We start from the raw sequence: 23,858 nt of genomic DNA, 5'->3' as shown, positions 1-23,858 counted from the left end.
CATGTGTAAACTAGGAGAAATCAATATCCATAAAGATAGATTTTCAGCATTAACTTTTGTAGAAAGGTAATATTTGGAGGGACTAAAATGTGATTTTATTCGCTTACAAACTAATATTTTGAACACATTGTTGATGATAGTAAATTGATGATAATCACACTCTAACTTTATTTTCTCACTGTCATCCCCTCTGCCTTTTCTTCCTCTTTTTGTGTCTCTACCTCTCTTCTCTCCCTCTCTCTTCCCTTCTCTGTTTTTCCTTCTCCTCCACCCTGTATCTATCCCCCTTTCTCTGTCAATGTCCTTTCTACAGTGGTTCCTGAGGGTACTATCCCCGCTACCGGGAACTGCAAGAGATGATTGAGTCTGCAGTCAAAGGAGTGGATGTTGATGGCAAGCGAGGCAGACCTAGTAAGTGATATAAATTTTAGTAAAATATCACATGGGTTTTAAACATGTATACATGTAGAACTTCTCACAGATAACAAGCACATTTGTTTATGTTTCATGGATTGACTCCAGCCAAATTTGTAATGTGCTGTGATGTCTAATAAGGGGTTATTGACCATGAATCATAAATGGTTATGACTTTCGTCATGAGTGCCTAAAATTGCATTAAAAAAGTCTTGAAAATTCCCATCTTGAATCAGAAACTTGTGAAAATATGTTGGTATGAAATTATTAATCCGTGTTTTGCGGATAAATTTGTAAGGAATAGGTTATAGTTCAGCTGTACCAGTAAGAGTAGTGGCTCTAATTTGAAATGTGATAGAGACAATCAGTTGTGTGGAATTAATAAAATGCAGGGTTATTTTTTTTTCATAGTAGATGTCTGTCGATTAACACCAATTCTTTCTCTTTTTTTCTTTACCAGCCAATACTGCAAATCACTATTAAAGGGCCATGAAATATGAATGATTGACTCAATTCATTTTAAGCCTATGGCAAAGTATGTATTAGAATTAATACTGATTGTAAGTATTGATTTTGTCTAGGTGTCACATGGACCAGATAGTGATATTAAATATTGTTTTTAAATCAGTGAAATTTCTTTGCCTTTTCACAGGTTCATTCGAAGTTACATTGAATGGGCAGGTCTTGTTTTCCAAGCTGAAAAATGGAGGGTTCCCAGACCTTGATGCGGTGAGTCTAACATCTAAACACGATTATGCTTTTAGAATTGATCAGTTACAGATTATTGATATAAAATATTATGAAAAAAAAATCATTTTTGATTGGATTCAATTTTTGTTACCTGATGATCTGATATAATTGTAGGAGACATAACATCCAAAGATATGAGAAAGTTGACTCCATTCATTCTTTCAACATTTCCTGATTACTGCCCTCTCTGGCAAGTCTAACCCTTAGAGACATACTCTTAAAGGGTCAGTTTACCCTTACAAAAATTGATTGTAAAAATAGCAGAAAAATATTGTCAAAGTGTTGAGAAAAATCCATCAAAGAATAAAAAAAGCTATTAGAATTTTAATTAATTGATTTTTGACATCATACGTTTATTTGATTTCCTACATACAATATCATGTATTGTATGGTAAAAAAAATCACTAAAGTATTTTCTCAGAATATTGAAAATGGGTATTAATGTACCTTCAGTTAGGGGCAGATCCAGGATTTTCCAAAAGGAGGGGCACATTTTGCTGAGGAAAAATTTGACAAGCAAAAAAAAAAGTCTTCACTTTCAAAGGGGGGGGGGGGGCACACTTCTGTTTTAATGACATTTTTACATTACAAATTTGAATTGTGACTCAAGGGGGGGGGTATGGGCCGGCTGTGCCACCTGGATCTGGCAGTGCCTTCAGTATATCAATAGACAAACCATTTCACACCCGTTCCTAAAAAGAAAACAAAAATAAGTCATGATGAACCAATAAAAATTTGAAATTTATGCATTTTATTGTACACAATGTACATGTATGGGGCAGCTGCTCGTTTATGACGTCACAAATCCAACATTTAAAATTCTAATAACTTTCTTAATCATTAATGGATTTTCCTCAAACCTTCACCAATATTTTTAAAATCATTTTTTCTGCAATATTTACAACAAACTTTTCTTCATGGTGAACTTCCCCTTCAAATATTGACCCTTTATTGCATCCTTGGTTCACAAAATCACCACCAAAATGAATTACTCTTTTTCAACTTTGAAATTATTACCCTCCTGTATAATGAAATGCACTATGCAGAGCCATTGTACGAAGAGTTTTGTCTACTTGAATTAATGTGCTCAGAGTGTGTTGACATGAATCTTGTGCTTAACCTCATAGCAAATGTTAAAGACATTTGCCAATATTGCCCATAAGGAACAGAAAATCCTGAATAAGAAAAAAAATTAAACTTTTGCAGACACTTCCAATATATGACTGAAAAATATATGTTGCATGTATATAATCTTATGGGGAGATTAGTGTGACACTATATGGAATAAGAGTGGGATGGCATTAAATAATGATTTTTTTTAGCACAATTTTTTCAGGGCATCATTTTATTGCATATCACAGACACAAGTGACAAATGAGACCTTGCTGCTAAAACTTCCAAAATGGCATAACTTTCTTTTACATTTGATTTTTTTGAAATTTTCAGCATCAATGCTCATTTGATTTTTCTCTTTTTATTCAATTCAACTCTTTTGTTTCTGTGATTTCCCATTTATTCTTCATCCTTATTTGAATTCATGAATATGTACTCAATATGGGTCCATATATTTTTAGATTGTTCAGTGGTGATTTTCTCCTTGGTACAATCATAACGTAATAGTATGATTTTGTATGTGAGGGGGCTACTGTCATTTTCCTTATAAACAACATTCTTTGGGTTTGATTTTTTTGTTTTGTTTAACCCTAAAAAACTGGGGGGGGCTGATTCAGCCCCCCCCCTCGACATTTTTCGCGATAAATCCGCCACGCGAAATTTTTTGACCGCGTCGCTCGCTGACTTTTTACCTTCAAGTCTCTCGCAACTTTTGAGACCAAAATTGTGACCCCCGGGTACGCGGTTCCGAAATCACGCAACATTTCGTAAGTGCATGCAGACCCAAAATTACTCAAAAACGTGAATTTGTGTACAAATCCAATGCAAATAGTGTTTTTAACCAAAATTCATAAATGTATCATTATTTTTCCTTTTACTGCTTAAAATCAATTAATTTTATCTATTTTATGGTCGAAATAAAGTCCCCGACAATTTCCATTGAAAAAACAATAAATAAAAAAAAGTCGAAATTCAAAGAAATACATAAGAAATTTAGAAAACAATAGAATACATAAGAAAATAAATGTGATGTTGAAATTTTTTAAAAATAAATTTGATCAGATGCCTATCTAGAGTATGTGAAACAAAAATGAGCATTTCAGGGGCATTATTTTATTAATTAGAGCAAACTTATGATTTTACGCATAAATTAGCATAATTAATGAGACATGAGATTTTTTGCAGAATTTGATGGTATAGTTTTGTAGATAATGCCATGGGTAACACGTGTGCCAATTTTCGTCGCGATCGCGCGATCGACGGCCGAGATCATAGGGGGGGGCTGAATCAGCCCCCCCCAGTCTTCTTAGGCATCGAAATAGCCCAGTCTATTTAGGGTTAAGTGCAGCCCATTTAAGCAAAATAGCATACAACACTTCTAGTATGATGCCATAGATATTTTATTTTCATCCCAAAATTTTCCTTTTCTTATTTTTGTTAATGATGTAGATTGTTGAGGCGGTCAAAGATTACAAGGGTGAAGGCACAGTGACTCCAGTGGAGAAGACTGCATCAATGTGTATCATCTTATAAAGAGAATGGACAAACATTATGCAGGTTTACTTCACAAAATTGATAGTCCTCATTTCTCCACAACTTTAAAGAAGAATGAATCATTCATGCCCAAACATGAAAAACCCTTGACTCCTTTTGAATGCAGTTTTATAAGAAAGATATCCAGTCCCTCTTGAATACCAGTATTTAATTTTGGAAGTGAGTTATGTCCAACTTCTAATATTTTTGGTTCATTTTCTAAGATGTAATGCTGTATTATTTACTGTAGTGCAATTTGGTAAGTTTTACATCTGTATAGTGAGCCTCCTGTCTATCATGATCTTTATAATCAATATTTAATATTGTTGAAGTCAACAACTATGAAAATGACTAGAATTGCACCAAGGAAATAATCTGAATTACATAGTGTGCTCTGTTAAAGAATCTTCAGCTTAACACATGCATCCCTTATAATGTAGAATGAAAATGATTTTATTTACAATTTCAATGCCTTTTCCATTTTGTCAAGTAAACCTGCATCTTGTATTTCAATCTCTAAGCTACTTGAAATCATACTTGCCCCTATGCATTACCCACTTGTGGCCCAATTAATGACAAGTTGGATTAAAAGGGGAGGAATCACCTCCCCCTATCCATACTTCGATGAAATATTTGAGCCTGTTGGTAAAGCTGTGAGTGATAGATTTCTTATAGTATTCATTATTTTAAAAATTAATGAACGTTCTATAATGTACATTGTTAGATTTACTAGGGTTCACATTTATGAAATATTTGTCCTCTGATGTTCTTGAATGACCATATAGATGCTGTGATACAAAAATGTTTCAAAATTAATGGGATTTTTTTTCTAACTCAAGATTCAATATTATGTACATGTATGCAAGGTTGATTTATTATTTTATAGGAGTACGTGTAATTATAGTTGTAGCCATTTACTAAGATAATTCTACTTTGAATAAAGTGTTAAGAAGAAATGTGTATTATTTCTTGGTGGGTGCAAATTATTCTCAGGGAAGTTTACAGTCATTACCTTCACTTTATATCATCAACCCCCATCAACCATACAATAATAAAATCATTGGATTTGTATAAAAAACCTAAATAATAATTGAAAAATCAAGTAATTTTTGGTCTTTGCTAAGAATTTGCTGTCTGATCATACACTCCATAAATGTAATATGTTATGTAAGCACATGTCACCCATTCAATATTTAAGTCTTGGAATGTATTCCAAGTGTGCTTTGTTGAATTTAACAAGTAAGAATACACTTTTTTTTAATTTGGTTTAATACATCTTGTTCCATCCCCCCTTTTTTTTTTTGGGGGGGGGGTGGGGTGTTGGTTGGCAGCTGGTGAACAAATTTTTGCTATATTATTTTATGATTTATCTTTCATCTGATGGTCCTGATAATGTTAACATAGCATTAATATTAGAGGAGATAATGGCTGCTGAAAGAAGTTTGGTGTCAAAAAATTATCTTTAAAGTCCAGGAAATTATTTGAAATAAAAGCAGAAGTTATAAAATCAAAGTATGATGTCCATCATATCTATTTAATATTTCAACTATCCCAGGGATTCCAGTATTGTAACTGCCAAGATACAATAAGTTTTTTGTATGTATTAAATTAAGGAGGAAAGAAAGAAGATTAAAAGGGCAGAAAACAAAGTCAGAGAATTTGTGATTGAAATAGATGATGAGATATAGGGAGAGATTATGAATTCAAAGACCCAGACCGGACCCAAAAGTAAAATTGACAAATCATATACCAACTTTTTATTGAAAGCTTAAAAACCACTAATCACATCAGCAATGCAAGCTTTATGCTTTATCTCGACTTACCAGCCGAGTATTTTGCTTAAGAATAGCTCAAATTATCGTGCTTTTGAAAATTTGGCTTTATGCTTTTTCACCTACTTCAAGCCTTGTTGCGTTATGATTCCATATAGCTTTGTAAACAGGGAGATTTTTAAATATCTTTTCCTGCAAGCTGAATTACTGAAACCTAGTGCTTTGGACTTTAGTTTTCGCCATTATTATTTCCTGCTTATGTGGCGCAGTTTTGGCCCAATAAGAGCCAAATTAAGAAAAAAAATAAGTAGGTTTCCTTCCATTCGAGCACTGAATAATTGTCAGTGCAATTTACCTCTGCAAATTGAATTAAAAATTGAATTTATAATCGTGAAATAGAAAAAATTCCATCTTTTATATGTACAATTTTATGGACTCACAGCCCTCGATCCTTTAGAAGAAACCCGTTAATTTGAATTTTTCTTAAGCAAAATACTCGACTGTCAAACGGTGAATATGGAACTTGCATTGCTGTATATGAAGCTAACATAATTTATTTCCCCATTTCTCAATTTCACTTTTGGCTCCGGTCTGGGTCTTTAAAAGAATGAATTCGATGGGATACATATGTAAAGTGACAGAGTGAGGGGGGGGGGGGGGGGGGCGTTCACTTTCGTTTGGCAATTTTCATTTGACTACCAGAAAATGAGGGGGGGGGGGGATCTATGTTGCTTGAAATGAATAAGGCCTCTGATACACATGCGTTGTGACTGAAACCGCCGTTATGCGCTTCTAATTTGAACGGTGATCACAAACGCCGAAAATGGACTGGCGCCGCCTCGAGATCATTAATCCCCGGCCCTGAAGCCGGCTTCACGTCATCAATTTTGGTTACAAAACGAGAAAGTAATTTAAGTTTGAAAATCTCGATGTATATGATTTACTTTCTATGGCGAAAATCAAATTGGCATTGTTGATTAAAGTACAACCTCAGTGGCACAACGTTCGGTATACACTCGATTTTGTATTTTCTTCATTATCTCTGAATGTGCGAATTTTTATGTTGTAAATTCATTAATATTCTTCACAGGCGGATCTAAGCAGCCGCCCCCTCCCTATACAGCGGCGTAAAATAAAAGACAAAAAAGGGGGAGGAGGTGAGAAAAAGGGATACAGGAAAGGAAAAACTATACAGTCACTACATAAAAATGAAAAAAAAAAATTACTTTGAAGAAAGCTCTCCATTCTACATGACAGAATCCAAGAAATGCATACTCTGAGAATTGCATTATTTCCGTTCCAACTCGTGTTATTACAGCACAAAATTACCAAGGCCTCGAAATTTTTGAAAAAAAGGCCGAATTTTGTTATAATGCATGCGTGCATTTCAATAAGCTACATTTCCCTCCGTTTGTTTTTTCTCGTGCAACGGAGTTACTTGTTACAAATTGGCGGGGGGGGGGGGGGGGGTGCTTTATCAAATTCTATCAAATAAGCTCAAATAATATAAACAAAATAACCCTGATTTTGCTTCCATTCATGAACCTCCAGATATAAGTTCAAGGAGTTTCTTTTGATTACTTGAGACCATTTCTGATCTGTAATAGTCATTATTCTTACAAATCTTCAAACACGTCATTGTTTTTACAGGATGTGTCTCATACTACGAAATCCGGGCACTGGTTTTGATATAGCATTTAATGTTGGAAAATCAGCGAAGATATTTACCAGGGGCCTGAAGAAGAAACAGTTGCAATCAAACAACCATTAACAAAATCAATTGTATCTCGATTTCCAGCAAAACAGAGATGCCCATTTTGAAGATTGCGTAATGAGTTTTGAAGTTTTGTTTAATCAAGACTCACTCTGGACTGGATAGAGTCTCTGCATGCAATGATCCTCACGAATGTTGAACTGACAGTGGAAGCTATAATACAGAGCTTCAAACGAAATAAAGAACATGATTAATTTTTCCGAGAGGACCAATTGCCTTGAGCAATCATTTTAATGTATATGGTGCTTTATAAATCAATAAGTTATTTATTATTAATGATTGAGAAAATTCAATCAAGTTTTTTAAATCGCTAGTACCGTATGTGTGTATGTCCGTGACACATTTTGATATAAACTTTAAATGAGCTTTAGGTCAGCAGGTTTTTTATTATAATATATATATTTTTTTATTTTGGTTCTGAAAGATATACATGATGACCATTGCAGCTCCAATGAAGTTATTTTTGTCAACATTTCGTCTGTGTGTTTACCAATTTATTTACCGTATATACATATATCATGGGCGGAAATCCCAGGGGGGACGTGTCCCCCCTACTCAAAATAGTAGGGGGACACAATATCAAATATCCCCCCCTACTATTTATGGTCTTTTATGATGGTAAGAAATACATCATTCAAAATCGAAATAAAACATGTATTTTAGGACGAGATGACCTTACTTTTTTTTTTGCTTGTCAAATTAATTTTCGTCGAAATGAACTTAAATTTTGGGTGATAACCTTTTTTTTTAATTAAATAAGTATACATTTAAAAAAATATGTATATTTATATTTATTTTATCATTTTTATTCTTTTCTTTTTTTTTTCATCGTAATCTAAATATCCTCATTTTACTAATTTGTATTTTTTCTCGATCTTTCCAAACCGATACTTTACAAAATTCAACTTATATACCTTCCCATGCATATTCACGTTTGACGTCATATAGTTCACTGTTTTAAGTGAACGCTCGTGTATCAAGGGTTGGCAAAGTTTCCGTTTTCATCACTACCGACTGGTGTTTAGATCAAAGCTTGTGACGTGATCAAAAGGGACCATATTTTAGTAACCATCTTGTTACCGTTTTTTTTTTAAGAGCGCAAAAGCCCCGTCGACCAGTAAATGCAATCTCGATTTGGTAGTCTGCGTAGGTATACCAACTGTTTTGATAATTTTCTTCAGGGTACGAACGAGAAGATGTCTGACAGCTCTATCTGGGATCCTCACGACGGTCCAAGTTTTGTAGATCATGGAGAATGGGTGCAGCATTCATCAGCATGGGAATCGTCTCATTTTCACGATCCATTACCTGATACTGGGACAACTACACCGATACATGGGTAGGTGTTTAGTCTCAAAGGTGGCGTAGGCTCAGTGCATGCAGCTCGTGGCGTAACTACGGGGGGGGGGGGGGGGCAAAAAACGGGGGAAAGGAGAAAAAGAGGGAGGAAGGAAGAGAAAGGTTTTGGGAAAGAAGAAAATTGTTCATTATAATGTTATATATTATGATTATGTTATGTTATATTACATAAGAAATATTTTTTAATAACTTTATGAAACATAATTTGATCGTTGCCTATGTCTTCATTGTTCCTGCATGGTGCTCGCATTGTCTATTTAACGAGATATAATATTCATGTTGTACTAAATCCTCCCGTTTTCAAGTCAATTATACGCCAAATATATTTCCTCGAACTTCGAGTTATTATTGTTTTATGTGATTATGCTTTTTGACTACTAAAAGTGATTGTCACATTTTAAGGTCTTAATATAAAACATTTCCCGTCCGTGCTTACGTTTGCATTAGTGGATCGGTGAGATAAATTATGTCTGATGGTCTTCATGAATTCCTAAAACAAGTCCTTAAAATGTCCCTTTTTCTGATCTGAATATAAACAATAATAATTTCAGCTCGCGCTTCGCGCTCGCATCATTTGGTTAATGAAATACGTATGGTCTCAGTGCATTCCTACAAACAAGCCTTAGAATGCCCTCTTCATCACGTCTGAATTTCCTAAATTTTTTCGGCTCATGCTTCGCGCTCGCAATATTTGATTAGTGAGGTTCGTATATGATAATCATGATCACAATGACTACAAAAAGTGCTTCATGTGTTTAGATGCAATTCTATAACAAAATCAGCAAGCGCTTGGCACTCGCATTATAATTATGACCGTGGTGAGATATGTATACTCTTAATGGATTTCTTTAAAAATAGTCCTTAAAATATCCCTGCTTGGGGTCAATATATACAAAAAAAAATTCAGCTCGCGCTTTATTTACATACATATCCCGTGATTACAAAAAATACTTAGAATGTCCATTTTATTGGTCGGAATTTCAAAAATTTTCAGCTCGCATTTTGCGCTCGCATTATTTTTTTTGTTGTTGAAATAATTATTATGTATCGTCTTTACGGCTAACTGCAAACATGTCCTTAACAGGTCCCTTAAGATCAGGCCAGAACGTATTTATGCTGGTGCATCGCGCTCGCAGTAGGCCCTACCAAGTTACATTCAAGTTATGCATGCATCTTGTTCAGGATTAAAAAAAATTGCCCAGAATGTTCAATTTTAGTCAGGACAAAATACATTAAATTCCCAGAAAATTTAGCTCGCGCTCGCACTATAGGGCTTTTGAGATTGTTACATAATTATGTTGCTTTATAAAAAAAAATGATAAAGCCAAAAAGATACTATAATTATAGGATTACCCCTTCAAACAAAATCAACTTTGAGCGGCCGATCGGGGAAAATAAAAAAATTCGCCCCCATTGGCGAGAGCTGGATCCGCCCCTGATACCCCCTATTGGTAGGGAAAGCGGTGTCAAAATTAATTTTGGAAGGGAAGCTGCTGAATATTACACCCTATTACAGGTTTTTGAAGGAGGAGCTAGCAAAATAACCCCTTTTCACAGGCTTTTTGACCATATTCGGGACCCCACTTCGAGATTTAGCCCGCAAAAATCGTAAAAACTATCCCCTAATTAAAAAAAGTCGGTAAAAAATGCTAAAATACCCCATTTTCCCTCAAATTTACTATTTCCGAAGAAAGAGGAAACGAGCATAACAGTTGGGGAGGGGACGGGGACTGAATATGTGCAAGAATTACTGTAGTATGTTAACAGACTATGCGTCTATCGGCCCCGCGAACTGTAACATGCGGTCCTCTTTTTCAGAGGGGTGATTGCCCATATATTCTAGAGGGTCATATCATTTGACCAACGAACGTAGAGGGCAGCAACACACAGCAGTGTTGATTTGCATTGACCTACACCCTGCAGACTATCGGACCCGTGGACTAACGGAGCCGCGGACTTACGGAGCCGCGGACTATCGGACCTGCGGACTATCGGGATGTCCCCGTATTTTATTGTATGATCTCTTAAAACAACGATTATTTTTTTCTCCTTGAACATGTGGAATTACAGATTTGTTTAATACTAAATGGTTCAGTCAAGTTGGTCCTTGACAAATCTGTAAAAAATGAAATATTGTTTATTCAAACAATCATAAAACAAAAGAAATAGTGAATGAGGAACGTCATCGTCTGTCTCATTTGCATTTCACCGACTTCATCACTGTTTTTGGAAAAATGTTGAATTTTTCAGCGTTATGCTAGTTTGATTTTTCTCTATTTATTAAAATCAACTATTTTGTGGGTGGACTTGACTTTTAATGACAGTAACTAAGGGACGCATCATTAGATATCCGGGGGATGGGGCTGGAAGTTTTTCCAAAAAAAAAAAAACACTTTGACTTGCTATATGAGCAAAAAAACAACAACTTGACTCACCATTAGAGTTTTAAAAAAAACTTGGTCCACTGACAAATCAACTGGAAGGTGTAACCCCCCCCCAAAAAAAAAAAAAAAAAAAAAAAACTTGTCTCAATGGAGTAAAGAAAAAAAAAATTTGCTCAATGAAAAAATGAAAAAAAAAATGCATTAACTTAAACTTCCAGCCCCCCTGGTATCTAATGGTGCGTCCCTAATTTTTTTTTTTGCATATCATATTTGGCGCGGGCCTATGCGAGGAACCAAAGTTCTGTAAAAGTTTGGGCGCCAAGTATGGTCACGCACTCCGATTAGCGCCAGGCTAGGCTAGGCCAGCAGCTTTAGACATAGAGCAGCTAGCCCATAACTTTAACTTGTGTGCAACCGGCCGGGGAACGGTGGCTCAGTTCGCGAATCCGGTGTATTTGCATAAAGCGCGCATTTTAATCGAACGTTGATTGGCTAAAAGTTGTTCGAGCTAAGCTTTGATTGGTGAATTTTCTGGCTTTCCCGGCGATGCTGAATCCTCATTTGCATGCATCATCGTTTATAAATAGATCGATCATCGGTTTGGCATTATCATTCTAGCACCAGCAGCAATCAATATGCCGTCACAGAGAAGTCCTACCAAGCGAAGTCCAACCAAGCGTAGCCCCCAGAAGGGAGGCAAGGGTGGCAAGGGAGCCAAGCGCGGAGGAAAGGCCAGCAAGCGTCGTGGAGTCGCTGTGAAAAGACGTCGCCGTCGACGTGAAAGCTATGGAATCTACATCTACAAAGTGTTGAAACAAGTCCATCCCGACACTGGTATTTCAAGAAGCGCCATGTCCATCATGAACAGCTTTGTTAACGATGTGTTCGAGCGTGTCGCTAGTGAAGCCTCGCGTCTTACCACATACAGCCGTAAGAGCACCGTTTCAAGCCGCGAAGTACAGACTGCTGTTCGTCTGCTTCTCCCTGGTGAGCTTGCAAAGCACGCCGTTTCAGAAGGTACCAAGGCTGTCACCAAATACACCACATCCCGATAGATGGGCTTCCATCTCGGAGACAACGGCTCTTTTCAGAGCCACCAAATTTTCAAGAAAGAAACCGTGGATTTTGACTCTGATATCATAAAAACAAAACTCAAAAGAACCCTCATAAAAGTTAACACAATTTCCCAAAACGATCGATCTCAATGAACGTTAGATCTGAATGGCTGGAGCGTGACACATTTTCCCCAAACGTCAAAGGCAAACTGATAAAAAAAAACCGAGAAAAAAAAATCGCTTACATTGGGTCACTTACGTTAGATAATTAATAGATATTCTACCCCAGGCCTTAAAATAAAAGTGATTTTTTTTTTCAAAATATATTTTAATGGGCCGGCGTTGATCAGAGGCCCAACATAGTAAGCCTAGATCTAGAATCTAGGTCTAATTTAATAGCGATGGCGAATACGGTAGGCCCCTAAATTATAATATATATCTGGGAGCAAGAATAAAAAGGGGGACCAGTGCCAGGCGAGGGAGCAAAGCAACCGATCATGGGAATGTGATGTCCCATTCCCATCCCAATTTCATGGTATTAAAGGGGGTTTTGTTTCGAAAAAAAAAGACAAGCCTGATTTCCAGTGGTGTATGCTGCCTATGGTAAATAACATACATAGGGGGAGGGGGTGCTTCAGCACCCCCGATTCCCATGGCAATGTGCGAGCGAGCGAGTTAGCTAAAATGTTGTCCTAAAATTAAGATCAAAGTTTGTATAAATTGTAATGGATTTTGACGTAATATTTAGGAAGCGATATCGCATCTCATTCTTTCCCTCCGTAGCCCCCCCCCCCTCTCTCTCTCTTGTGGATTTTCTGATTTAACTTGTTTTTTCGAGCAATCTTTGTAAACAATGATTTTTTTCGTGATGCAGTGCCCCTTTACTATTATAACTGAATTGGTTACCCTGTAGAAATAAATGAAATAATAAATGAATGGTTACCTTTCCAACATCCCGCCTATAAAAGTGAAAAATCAGACAGTTAAGATACGGTTTCCTTTTTAGAAGAGAACATCATGGTAATCATTGGGTGAAGATAAAGATCCTTTAATCTTGAATTGATACTAGGATCCTACTTGTATTGACCGTAATAATGTTGGTCACTTTCATCTTTTCTCCTTTTATTCTCTTTTCTCATTTTTCTTTTTCATTTCTTGCTCGTTGAACTTTTGCGAGTCCAGGGCGGTATTCTGAAAGCTCAACTTAGCGGTCAATTAGAGAGCCCAAGCAGTGCCTCAAGCCCCATATGCGTACACAAGTAATCTTTGCCAAAATGAATGATCGGATGTCACATTGCACTATTTTCTTCCCTTTTACTTTAACTTTAAGAAACGCCAGAGCAGAAGCAATCGAAACTCCGAAGAGACTTTTGTCAACATCATCTACCAATAGCAACGACGTCGAAGCCCAGCAAACATCTGGTAATTTTGTTTGATTAATTAACATGTATTTATTATTTTTTGTATTTAAACTTCCATAAAATTTGCAATGTAAAGCAAAATATAAATACAGAAATGGAAACTGAACACTGGAAAGCGCAGCTTGTTCCTTGCAATAATAACTGATAACATTCTTCAATGAAATACAAATCGTAATTATCAAGTTTTGAACAAGAGTACTAATGGGGTCAAGACTATTATACCTATAGGCCTACGGTGTGTGAAAATAAAAACAATTTTATATCATACCACTTGGGCTTGCACATAATCATATTTTATGCATAATCTCATCAATTTTCTTTATATTAATAATTTCTTAACATGCTTTGAGGTTTTTATAGCGAATAAAAAGATACTCATAAATGTAACCTGCATTGCATTGAACGAGGTATCACCATCTAATATGTCAATGGGTGGTATCAATAAAAAACGCCAAACTAAACAAGAGTTTCTCCCACTTGGCGTCGATCCGTGATTTGGAGATGGGGTGGGGTGACAAAGAAAATCGGTAAGTGGTACGCAAAATTATAATGTAGAATTTGCACGAAAACTGCGCCGAAAAAAATATGTATGTTATATTTTTTTCAAGTTGTCGAAATTATAGGGGGAGGCAAATCGATATGTCCCCCCCCCCCACACAATATTTTAATTTTGGGCCGTTGCGTCGTCTCCCCTGTCCCCTCCCCGGATCGACGCCTTTGGAAACGCTAATGAATTATGTTTACTTTTCTTGTCGCATTGAATTTATACAGGCCTATACGAGCAAACGCAAGGAAAACAAGCAATTTTGTTGTGAAAAATCCGTGGTATTAATGTGATTTTGTTATACATATTAATATACACTGCGGGCCTGCATGAGCTATTGGTCACTGTCTTGATTCGTTTTCGGGCCTGTTTGCTTCTATATAATCTAAATCATTGTAAATACAAGTGAGAGTTTGAGTTAAAGAAAATTATATTTTATCTATCCCTGTCCATAAATGAAAACCAGCTATAATCTGACCAACTCTTTAAGAAATCCGGGTCATACCTATTGACACTTTTCGGATAACTTGGCCGGAACGGAGTGTGCCCAGTTAAGTGGCGTATATTATCGGCCGGAGCAACTTTCAACTTATATGAATATAATTCAGTATACCCGTCATTTCCTACCAAATTACTAAGCAGTGAAGTTCGGGGAGACCGAAAATACTATTGTTTCAGTATTTATTGGCTATGAATGCATTTAATACTATATCACACTGTGAACGCTAATCTGCCATCGTGATATTTACGATCAGAAGGGAGATAATTATGTACAAGGCCCTAAATCCACGCAGGTGTTCCAATATAAAAAAAATCATAAAGTACTGACTTCTGCAAGTTTTTCACGCCGTTTTTAATCTCTTTACCGTATACCTCTTATATTTATAATAATGTCATTACTGTATGTAGGCCTAGTCATAAACGCGCTTGTTTAAGACAATGGATTATTCGTAGAGAGTTCAGATTTACTACTGTATACGGGTCACTGTACTATGTGTCATACAAACATGAATTGTCTGTCTTCATTAGATATGAAATTCTCAAGTCTGCATGCAGAGATAACTGATAGTCGTTGACTTTTTGTGCAATAAAATTACGCAACAAAGTCGCGAGCTCCCTCTTGAGAACGAATACTTTTTAACGCAAGCATGAAAGCATGCAAGCATATTATTTTTATTGTGCAAGTATGCTGAATTGCAGATTTTCCAGAACTGAATTGAATAGTGCAAATTAAATCTCAGTTTACCGGACATTTAGGCAGATTAATGTTTATTTTACTTGTTTCTTACCTGCTCATTTCCTTTTCTGCGCCTTTTTCCTTTGCCTACGTTCTCCTCATTTTTTACCTTTTTTTGTGAAGGGTATATATATCATTTTAAAGAAAATTAAATGATCTATTCACTGCTATCAATCACTCATACTAAAACCGAGGAGGGATTATCGATCAAAGTCAGATTTCTAAACTTTTTTGAGGGGTTTATAATTATACTGTATTGGGGGATTGAAATGATTAAAAACAAGCAAATTATAAGTTGACAAATGACTTGCCAAATGGCATCCCATGGTCTCCATAGGCCTAAAAGCAGTAGCGTAACTACGAAGGGGGGCATGGAGGGCACATGCCCCCCCCCCCATCGGCTGGCAAAAAACAAACGGGGAAAAGGAGAAAAAGAGGGAGAAAGGAAGAGAAACGTAGTGGGAAAGAAGAAAATATTATTCATTAAAATGTTATATTGTTATAATCATGTTATGTTACATTACATAAGAAACATTTTTATCATAACTTTATGAAACATAGGCTCAGAGCCTATGTCTTCATTGTTCCTGGTGCTCACATTGTCTGTTTAACGAGATATATAATCATGTTGTACTAAAACCTCCTGTTTTCAAGTCAATATACACCAAATATATTTCCTCGCACTTCGAGTTATCATGATGTTGTGACATATGCTTCTTTATCATTACTACTTAAAGTGATTGCCCCATGTTAAGGTCTTATATGAAACATTTCCTGTCCGTGATTACGTTCGCATTAGTGGATTGGTGAGATAATCTGCTCTCCATGAATTCCTAAAATCAGTCCTTAAAATGTCCCTTTTTCCGATCTGAATATCAAAAATTTTCAGCTCGCGCTTCGCGTTTGCATCATCTTGGTTAATGAAATACGTATGGTCCAAGTTAATTCCTAGAAACAAGCCTTAGAATGCCCCACTTCAGGTCTGAATTATCTAAAATTTCAGCTCGCGCTTCGCGCTCGCAATATTAGATTGGTGAGATGCGTATGATAATCATGATTACAATGACTACAAAAAGTGCTTCATGTGTTCAGATGTAATTCTAACAAAATCAGCAAGCGCTTGGCACTCGCATTACATGACTATGGTGAGATATGTATACTCTTAATGGATTTCTTAAAAAAATAGTCCTTGAAATATTCCTGTTTGTGGTCAATATATACAAAAATTTCAGCTCGCGTATCGCGCTCGCATCATTTGGTTAGTGAAATACGTCTGGTTTCGTAAATTCCTACAAACAAGCCTTAAAATGCCCCTCTTCAGGTCTGAATTTCCTATATTTTCAGCTAGCGCTTCGCGCCCGAATATTTGATTAGTGAGATACGAATGTTATTACAATTACTATAAGTGCTTCATGTGTTTAGATGTAATTCTAACAAAGTCAGCAAGCGCTTGGCACTCGCATTATATGACTCTGGTGAGATATATATACTCTTAATGGATTCCTAAAATATAATCCTTAAAATCTCCCTGTTTGGGGTCAATATAAACAGAAATTTCAGCTCGCGCTTCGCGCTCACATTGTTTAGCGAAACAGTTACCTATCATGATTACAAAAATTTGATTATAATGTATCTTTTTAGGTCTGAATATCAAACATTTTCAGCTCGCGCTTCGCGCTCGCATTATTTGATCAGTGAGATACATATCCGTTTAATGACATTGTCCTGAAAATGTCTCTATATAGGTCAGTATACCTGGCAACTGAGCGCGCGAAGCGTGCTCACTAAGTGACTCAATATTTTTGCTGGTACCCCCCATGCCGTGACCCACGGTACGCCACTGCCTATAAGGTATCAATGCAATGCGATTGCTGGGCTTTTAAAAGTTACTTATCCATGTCCATGCAGTCGTCGCTATATACGGTTAGTTATTCCTTATAATCCATTATTTAAATTGCCTCTTTAATAAAATTAATAGTATGCATTTTCATTATTTTGGTTACCCTAACTGATGAATGTTTTCCCCGGTTCAATGTTTTCAGAGAGAACAACACCGCGAATTCATAGGAAAAGATCTTCCTCCACTCCTTTGGCAAATACTACCAATTTAGTTACCGAGGTGACAAGGACTACTGGTGTATATTCGATCACTGAACCGCATAAAATATCCAATGTTGGTGCAGCTCAAGCACCTCCTCCAGGCGGCTTTTTCCAACAACATCGTGTCTTAATATTTTCTGCCTTCGCTACGTCCGCTGTCATCCTTCTAGTCGTCGCATTTCTTGTAGTCATCCTATGTCGATCACGGAAGAAGAAAATGTAAGTTTTTTTTACATCAAGCATGTGGATTAATGCATATGAGCTGTAGCCTATATAGAAAAGGGTTAGAATGGTGAGACAAAATACAAGCAAGTGAGCAAAGCGAGTGAGCTGCTGACAAGAGAACTTTCAATTGTTATTGTATAAAATTTAAATGGGCAGATCCGATGTGGTTCACTTCTGGATGTATTGTTAAAACAAACTATGTTTGAAATTTATAGGATTTGACCATGAGGGGGGAGGGGGGCTTGCCAGTATTACCAAACGTCCATCAGCAACGAAGCGGGTATTAACTGTATTTTGTTCATCTCCAAGGTCAATGCAGTGTCTTTACCATATCCCTATTATGGATTGTATTCGCTGTATGCCAATACCCCTCCATTACGCCACTTAATTCGGTATTCTTCATATTGTATTGCAATGTAGGCCTATCCTGCATTAAGACAATCAGTTAACAAAGGTGAATATGATTATACTGAGGAAAAATTGATAATTCAACTGTCAGCAGTTGCGCAATGAGCAACAAAAAGTTATAAAAAAAAATGATGGGGCACGTCATGGTGTGTGTGAAATATTTCTTAAGTTCTGAGCGAGCGAGTAAAAAATGTTGACCTTTTAAAATAAAATGTAATTTTGTGATTAGGTTTTACATGATATAATATTCAGACATAACATACCCCTCTTCCCTTCCTTTCTTTTTCTCATTGTTTCGGGTTTTTTTTCTTGGTCGTGGATTTTTGTTTTTATTTTTATTTTGTTAATATTTTTTTTTTTTTTTTTTTGGGGGGGGGGCAGTCAGTGCCAGTGCTCCTTTCTATAGTACCAGTATGTTAAGACATGAAATAGGTGCATGACTGTATTCCCTTTATCTCCTACAGAAAACGAGTGAAGTCCTCAGAAGCACCAAATAGTAAGTTACATTTTTTCATATCGCTTATTAATTTTGTTTGTTTCATGACTATTTTGAGGGTGTTTGGGTCCTTTGGCAACCAAAAGAATATGAAAGTATCTCCTCTTCATGTTCGTATAACAGGCCTTATTCATAATTATAATTTCAGTGAAACAAAAAACAACTGCATTGGTGTTCACTTGTACTTTTTATGCATATTTTATTTTGTCAGATTGCAATAAATCATCTTCTAAACAGGGGCGGATCCAGCCTTCGCCTATAGGGGGGCCCGGAATTTTTTTTTCAGCCATATTTTTTCCGATCGGCAGCTCGAAGATGATTTTTGGTTTCTTTGAATGGGTAGTCGTAATAGTCACCTCTTAGCTTTATGAATAAATATAAATATATGATATCATAATCCTCATTTATAAAATGCGAGCGCGAAGCGCGAGCAAATTTTTTTTGGAAATCTTATGGATTTTATCCTAAAATTTTGAACATTCTGGGCAATGTTTGTTATCCTGAAAAAGATGTGTATGCAAATGAATAATTACTACTAACGTGAAGCGCGAGCAGAAATGAACTGATGGAAAAGGTACCTGTTAAAGACTGCTTGCAGTTAGCCATGCATAGAGACGTTAAATATTTTAAAAATCAAATAATGCGAGCGCGAAGCGCGAGCTGAAATTTTTTGACATTTTACCTAAGGAATGGAAAATCTAAGCACTTTTCGTAGCTTAAACAGAATAGGTATATAACTAAACAATTGATGCGAGCGCGAAGCGCGAGCGGAAAATTTTTCGAGATTTAGACCTACTGAACGAGACACTTTATTCAAGTTTTGTCAATCATGAAAAGGATGAGTAAGTGGGGATCTTCCTTACATTAATAATGCGAGCGCAGAGCGCGAGCAGAAATTTTTTATATACCTGAACTGATCGAAAAGGTACCTGTTAAGGACTGCTTGCACTTAGCCACGAAGACGTTACATATTTCAACAATTTCTACATAAAGAATGTAATATTGTAATCGTGAACAGGATAGGTATATAACTTAACAATTGATGCGAGAGCGAAGCGCGAGCGGAAAAAAACGGGTCACTCTATTCATGTTTTGCAAATCTTGAAAAGAATGAGTAATAGGGAATCTTCCAACATTAAAAATGCGAGCACTAAGCGTGAGCAGAAAATTTTTGATATTGTGATCTGAAACTGGATAATGATTTAAATAGAGAACAAGTTGAGTATCTGAATAAACATGCGCGCGCGTGTTTCATATTTAGACCTAGAATCTAGGCATTCTAAATACATCTTTTATCATGATATCCCGATCTGAAAAAAGAGTCAATTTCAGCTCCAAATTTCAAGCACTTTGTAAGAAAATTGTGAGGTGGATATGGATCGCACTTAATAAAGAGCTGTTATTTTTCATTATTATTACTTTGAGTTTTAACATAGGACCGGGACATCCTTAGGACATGCATATATGAAAATGACTATCTTCCTATTCCTCTTGCTAAGCGCGAGATGAAACAAAAGGGACAATTTAATTATTAAATTAATACCTTATTCATAAATCTTATAACATTATGGCCTGAAAACTGGACATTCCAAGTACCTTTGTAATTATAAATAGGATGCATCAGTTGATATATTTTTGCGAGTGCAAATCGCGAGCCAAAATTTTTGATAAACTGGATAAACTGTCATGAAAAGGGGATTTTAAATAGTTTGTTGTATAATCAATATTGAGACATACATAACTCGCCAATCAAAATGCGAGCGTGCAGCGCTAGCTGATACGTTTTGACAATCAGATATGAAAAGGGATATTTTGAAAACTTAATGGAATACACGAAAATAATAGGTACCTGACAAATCAAATTTTGCGAGCGCGCAGCGCGAGCAGATAATGTTTATATTCAGACCATAAAACAATTTTTTACAGAGCATTTTTTTAAAATCAATTTAAATCAAACAAAATAATGAAAGTTCGATTTCCGAGCTGAAATATGTTTTGTATATTGAGTTCAAAATTTGATATTTGAAGCTCCATATTAAGCGAGATATGTAAATCACCTAAAAGGCAATGCGAGCGCAAAGCGCGAGCGAAAATTTTATTATAGGGTCAAGGAAGATTTTTTGAAGAAATTATTTTCCAAGTCTTCACCTCATTTTATTTCATTCAATCGTCTTCGTCCTTTTCTGTTCCCCCCTTTTTTCCCCTCTCTTTTCCCTTCTTTTTCTTTTTTTTTCTTTCTTTTCCTTTTTCTTTTTTTGCTCCGCCAATAGGGGGGGGGGGGGCCTCGGGCCCCCTGGATCCGCCTATGTCTAAATGAATATCATCGACTAAAAATTAAAGGAAAATAAATGATCATAAAGTAACAAAATGAATAATTAACTTCTTGAAGATTTAAATAAAAATTTGACAGTAAACTATATAGCATGCTATATAGTGCAAGTCATAAAAACTAATATCAGTCTTTATAGATTAATATATTACCCATGTTACTTGTTCATTTTATTTTAAATGAACAATCAATTCGGAGTTGTGATTTTTTCATCTTGAGGAATAAAATTGAAATGAATTGAATCTTTGTATAACAGGCAAAGGAGTCCGTCGTCTTGTGAAGATGGAGAGCCAGGAGCATACCTATGAGGAGGTAGAGATTCACAAGAAAGATGACATCATCAAGAGTAGCTTGGACACCAGGCTAACACCCACCACCATCAACATCAATCAAGGTTTGTAATTCAAAATGTGCTTCACTGAGAGACTGAAAGTTGAACGATGATAGTCAATAATGAGCCAATCAGAAAATAAGTGTTTAATAATGGCAATGATTTTGTTCCTGAAAACATGTCGCCCATGCATGTACCGAAAAAGAAGAATAAAGTGCGAGAATTAAGCAGCTGACGATGCTGTGTGCCCCCATGTTTTATATATGCTGTTTTGTGTTCTGTATCTTTGTTTCTGTACCGAGTAATGCTAATGATGGGAGTGCAGCTGTCCATTCTACATTTTTATGTTGATTCAACATTTTCATGTGACAGAAAACACACGCATAACGAATGTCGTGTGTTCACAAAATATGCAAATCAAAGTTATTTCAAAACCTCGATCGATTAACCTGTACATTACATATCATTTTCTATTGCAGAAGAGATAAGTGACCTTAAAAGACCAGATGTCGACCAGATTGGAAACGGATCATTTTACTTCAAATTAAATGAATCTGATGGTCAGCCAATCTCACCAGTTTATTCTACACCCATTTTGAAACAAACAGATGAATTTTCCGCACAAACAGAAATTGATAAAACGGGTCTTCATCGTCTTTACAGTGAGCCTATTCATTTTAACAAAGCAAAGGAAGACGGAGACAAGATCCAAGAAAATATTCGATATTCTACCCCCTGCAGTGCTCCAGCATACTTCATCATCGATCCTTCATGTCCTTTTCAAGTTCGTGAGATAGGCTCCGAAACGACCACCGGAACAACCCTTCCTCGTCGAAAGCTGACAAGACAGTGTGACGTAACACTCGAAAAGTACGATAAGCTTGGCCGCGGCATCAATATGACGTCATGTGACCGCGACAAGGGAATGGAAAATTCGAATGGTGTGTTTTTTGACGACGCTGGATCTTACAATCACCTGAAACTTGATCAGAATACAACGAGAGTGATAAAATCAGCCTCTCCGATAGTTGATGCATCATCAAATGAAAAGAGAGTAGACCTATCTGGTGTTCTCGAGGCTAAAGGATATAACACCTTAGCGTTTTAGATCGTTTAGGGTTTTAGCTTTCTATAACGCAGAGAATCTTTTGCCAAAAGCCCTTCATAACAAAGCAGCCTTTGTCGAAAATCAGTGAATCAAAACAGCAGTGTCGTCCAATACTGACCAAACAGAAACGTTGTTAACGCTAAAAGAAGCCCTGTTACAACCGGTAACTTATGATGCCTAATGTTACAACAATGCATTACTTACACATTGAAATAAAATATGTTTTGACTTCAAAGATGAGACTGGACTTGCTGTTGATGCTCTTTTAGGCAAACAATGTTTCTCTGCGGCCGGCACTGGACTCTGGACAAACGACATATTTGCACTTATTTTTCGTCCGGTCCGAATCTTAAGACGATGTGCTGTCCCGGTCCACCAACTTTCGACATTGACCTCTCATCTGTCCATTGTGATTATTTTGAAGGGCATTTTCAATTATAAATAAATTCTGAACGTTGCAGAAAGCGTCTGCGAAGTAGATGCAAAAAATGCACTATTCCTTCGGCAGTGTTGGTCCATCGTTATAGTTAGCCCTACATGAACATTTTTCCAATTTGTACATAATTTCAAACACGAATTTCACGCTTTCACTTTTTAGAAAATAATATAGTCAATGCATAATTATAAACAATAGTTGGTGTGATAATCATTATCGAGATAATTTGATGTATAGGCCTTATCGCAAGTGAATTGATGACCGTTCAAGTAAAAAAGGCCGGCAATCTAATATGTATTTAAAACTGCGAATGACAGTGGTTAAAAGAATCAGATTTAGCTTAATTCATAGATCATTATCCAAAATCTTTCTTTCTGAAATATTTATTTTAATATGCATCAAATTATATGTAATCAATTGCCCTTTTCTCATGGCAAACAAAATGACACGTTCTTTCTGACAGGGCCTTATATAGACTGTAGCCATTTCAGCCAATACCGATGATGCCATAACATATAGGCACCCTTATTCTTAACGATAATGATCCTCATGTTCTTTTTGAAACAAAGACACTCTTTAAATTTTATTTCTCCTCTGACCAATGTGAAAGTGAGTCTAGTCTGAATTAATCATTTATGCCTGTTATCAAAATAAATTGTATAGCAATTGTGTAACGTAAAAGGATGTTTCAGTCTTTCAACTTTCGTGATGGCGAGTAACGGAAATATTGTTGAAACGTAATTTATGGTCATGGTGTTAGTCAACAATGATTATTAACCTGCATGCATGACAAACTGTAAATACATGTTTTATTGTAAATAACTCTTGCTGAATAAAGTCTAAATCCTGAGAAATAGTTCCTTGAGATTATAATCATTTTTCTTTTTTGGGAGAGGGTTCAGGGACCTGGGAACGATTTTTTCAGTGGGGGTGCTGATATCTCTCCTCAAAGGTGGGGGGGGGGGAGGGGACAATAGAATTTTCCATAAGTACACACACACGCACCTCTAAGGGCACCACATACACACACACACACACACACACATATATATATATATATATACACATA

The 23,858-nt window shown here is 36.2% G+C and overlaps 2 protein-coding genes and 1 long non-coding RNA gene across 3 annotated transcripts in view; all 3 read left to right on the top strand.

Moving 5' to 3' along the window:
• LOC135153604 (uncharacterized) overlaps window positions 1-23,633 on the top strand; it is a 31,916-nt gene extending 8,283 nt beyond the window's left edge. Inside the window, exons 2-9 of the mRNA XM_064097094.1 lie at window positions 314-411; window positions 1,067-1,143; window positions 8,538-8,695; window positions 13,485-13,576; window positions 17,399-17,675; window positions 18,554-18,585; window positions 21,171-21,308; window positions 21,725-23,633. Of these exons, the coding sequence (XP_063953164.1) occupies window positions 357-411; window positions 1,067-1,143; window positions 8,538-8,695; window positions 13,485-13,576; window positions 17,399-17,675; window positions 18,554-18,585; window positions 21,171-21,308; window positions 21,725-22,353 (1,458 nt within the window). The 5' untranslated portion in view covers window positions 314-356 and the 3' untranslated portion in view covers window positions 22,354-23,633. The remainder of the gene's footprint in view (window positions 1-313; window positions 412-1,066; window positions 1,144-8,537; window positions 8,696-13,484; window positions 13,577-17,398; window positions 17,676-18,553; window positions 18,586-21,170; window positions 21,309-21,724) is intronic.
• LOC135153607 (uncharacterized) lies at window positions 1,886-5,322 on the top strand. The gene is made up of 2 exons (XR_010293087.1): window positions 1,886-2,859; window positions 3,614-5,322. It is a non-coding gene; the product is annotated as an uncharacterized LOC135153607 (long non-coding RNA).
• LOC135153606 (histone H2B.1, sperm) lies at window positions 11,716-12,154 on the top strand. Its single transcript, XM_064097097.1, has one exon. It carries the CDS (start codon window positions 11,735-11,737, stop codon window positions 12,152-12,154), a length of 420 nt encoding a protein of 139 aa, XP_063953167.1. The 5' UTR covers window positions 11,716-11,734.
• Window positions 23,634-23,858: the final 225 nt, after the last annotated feature.

The sequence above is a fragment of the Lytechinus pictus genome, chromosome 3 (genome assembly GCF_037042905.1).
Source record: "Lytechinus pictus isolate F3 Inbred chromosome 3, Lp3.0, whole genome shotgun sequence".
Lineage (NCBI taxonomy): Eukaryota > Metazoa > Echinodermata > Echinoidea > Temnopleuroida > Toxopneustidae > Lytechinus > Lytechinus pictus.
This window is presented reverse-complemented; position numbering and strand designations above follow the sequence as displayed.

Coding starts and splice junctions, on each gene's coding strand:
- LOC135153606 (XM_064097097.1), top strand. CDS start 11,735: ATGCCGTCACAGAGAAGTCCTACCAAGCGAAGTCCAACCAAGCGTAGC.